This window comes from Trachymyrmex septentrionalis, unplaced genomic scaffold (genome assembly GCF_001594115.1).
Source record: "Trachymyrmex septentrionalis isolate Tsep2-gDNA-1 unplaced genomic scaffold, Tsep1.0 scaffold8, whole genome shotgun sequence".
NCBI classification, from domain to species: Eukaryota; Metazoa; Arthropoda; class Insecta; order Hymenoptera; family Formicidae; genus Trachymyrmex; species Trachymyrmex septentrionalis.
In genome coordinates, this window is record NW_017305987.1 from 1,291,038 (window position 1) to 1,293,631 (window position 2,594).

Here is a 2,594-nt window from a genome sequence, read left to right on the forward strand (position 1 = left end):
ACACATTTGTACGAAATACGTAACAATTTTGAAAAATTCCTGCTTTAAGCAGGACTAAATCGCGACAAAATTTAAGCAAACTTACAATATTTGTTTATTTTTAAAACAAAATAAAACACACTTAAACTTGTAACAGAATACGTTATAAGTGCATTGTTTTTTTTTTAACGTTATTTATTTAATGTGGTTCTACAGTAAAGTGCCGAAAATTTGGGGCGTTTTACCAGGGTCCATCCAAAATTACAAATATATCTGCATAATTTGTATAAAATAAACGATATTTAGTATGTAAAAATAATGAAATAAAAAGAAATTCATTTACAATTTGTTATTGTAAAAATTCGACAATACATTTGAACATTAAATATCTTTCCAGAATGGCTGATAATCTATTACTTTTTTATGACCGTTATAATTGTAATTTTTTTAACTATTATAATCTTATTTTTTAGAGAATTTTTTAGAGGTCTATGGTATTATTTGTGTGTAATTAATCAAAGAAGTGCCTATTTTTTTTGCACACGTCAAGTCACTTCAGCTTTATTATATTAAAAAATTAGACATTTTTACGATAACTCGATTTACTATAGAACCACCTTAACTATCAGATTTTTTTACAATTAAGTACTCTCAGATCTTCCAAAGATTCCTCTTCCCGATTTCTCTTACATTTCAGTCTTGGACTTTTTTACTTTTAGATTGTATTCAATCAATTGTAGTCATTTTATTGCATCAACAATATTACAAAGAAGTTTACACTTGTTAAATGTATTTTTACAGACGCGAGTTTTTATCATCATATAATTTTATCATTGTTAAAATTATTATTGCTTATAAAGTTAAAACAGTTTATGTGTGTACATTATTTTATTGTTAAAAGGATAATGCATAACTATACATATATAATGATGTTGATACAGTAATTCTGTTAATACATTTAATAACATTTCTAATATTATGTTATAATATGTATATATGAATTACTTGAGACGATATATGGTAAAACCATTGTATATTTAAATAGCACATAAAGATATTGATAAAAATTTGTATAATTATAAAAATTTTGCAAATAATAGATTGATTGCTTTAATAGACAAGTGAATGAAGTCTGTATATAATCATACAAATTTGTTTTTGCAATTATTTCATGATGAGGTAACATATCCAAGACGATTGGACTTTATAAAAAGATTAAACTTGCATTTTTTAAATGTATATATTGTTATACTTGATGTATTACATGAGCGTACTACACAATTTTCAATATGTGAGAAAAAAGATGCCAAAGTATATATTTTTGAGATCATGTTCTGTGACAGATATGTTATATGTTTGAGCAATAAATCAAGTTGTTCTAAAAATAATTTTTTTTTTTTGAAATTATATTAATTATATTTAACCTCCTACAATTAAATAGCATTATATCTTTTATATAAATAGGAACGAAAAATATTTTTTTAGATGTATATTATTTCTTTTCTAATTATTTCTATTTAAAACTATGCAAAATATTCTAGTACCAAATAAGTATCATATATGTATAAAGTTAATTAATTGGTAAGTTTAAATTATATAATTTTTATATAAGTAAACTGTATAATTTTTTATGTATGTTACTTAAATGTTGTTACATTAAGTTTAACATGGGAAAATTATAAGTACCATTTAAAACCTTAAAATGCAAATTTTGTTTTTAAGTAGTCTTAAATTTGATCATCTCAAAAACATAATTTAAGAATTTGAGGATTTAATAGAACTTGAGAAACAACAATTTGCAAGATTACAAAGATTTTGTCTTTTGAGGATGTGATTGCAGATAGTATTTGAATTAAAATGTTATAAATTGTGAACTAGCTTGCATATTATTGCTGGCTATTTATTTATAAATCTGTGATTATGTCATGTGCAGGGTCATCCAGTTGGACTGATAGGAGAAGATGGAGGGGCCACGGCAGGAGCACTCAGTGATGGTGTTCAAGGGATTGAATCATCTGAGCACCATAATCCTCCGGAAATGCTCGACGGACTTGATGGTAAGATCTGCACACATGTATCCAACTTTACGACCAAAATTTCGTTTAGATTTAACATATTTCCTTTTTTACGTTTTGTACCAAGCCGTTCTGAGCTGTGATTAACTTGTACATTATGCGTGTTGAAAATTTTACTCGATATTATCTCAGATATTATCATTCGAATGGGCTTAAATATTAAATTTGAAAACAATAATAAAAGAAGAGCATTATTCAACATTTATTCATTAAAATATCGCGTTATATAAATCAAACTCGTTATTTTACGCGTATCAAATGCTCGACGTCACGGGAAAAACTATTTCTCAGTGTGTGGGAAATATGTTACATCTAAGAAATCGAGGGAGATTTGCATGCACGTATTTGCAAGGATTTGACACGAGTCGAGTCGTACGTAGGTGTCGTCCGAAGCGAGCATCCCTCTATTTCCAAATCTGGCAAGTGTAGTGAGTGTAACTTTAGAAAATGAAAGACCTTTATATATATATATATATATATATATATATATATATATGTTATATCTATTAACAATTTGCAGCTTCCACATAAGAAGCTATA

General features: G+C 26.4%; 1 protein-coding gene across 11 annotated transcripts in view; it reads left to right on the forward strand.

Moving 5' to 3' along the window:
* LOC108754489 (sex determination protein fruitless) overlaps positions 1–2,594 on the forward strand; it is a 67,888-nt gene that overhangs the window by 14,930 nt on the left and 50,364 nt on the right. For all 11 annotated transcript variants that reach the window (XM_018496814.1, XM_018496810.1, XM_018496811.1 and 8 more), the window contains one exon: positions 1,913–2,036. In XM_018496814.1, coding sequence (XP_018352316.1) covers positions 1,913–2,036 — 124 coding nt within the window. The remainder of the gene's footprint in view (positions 1–1,912; positions 2,037–2,594) is intronic.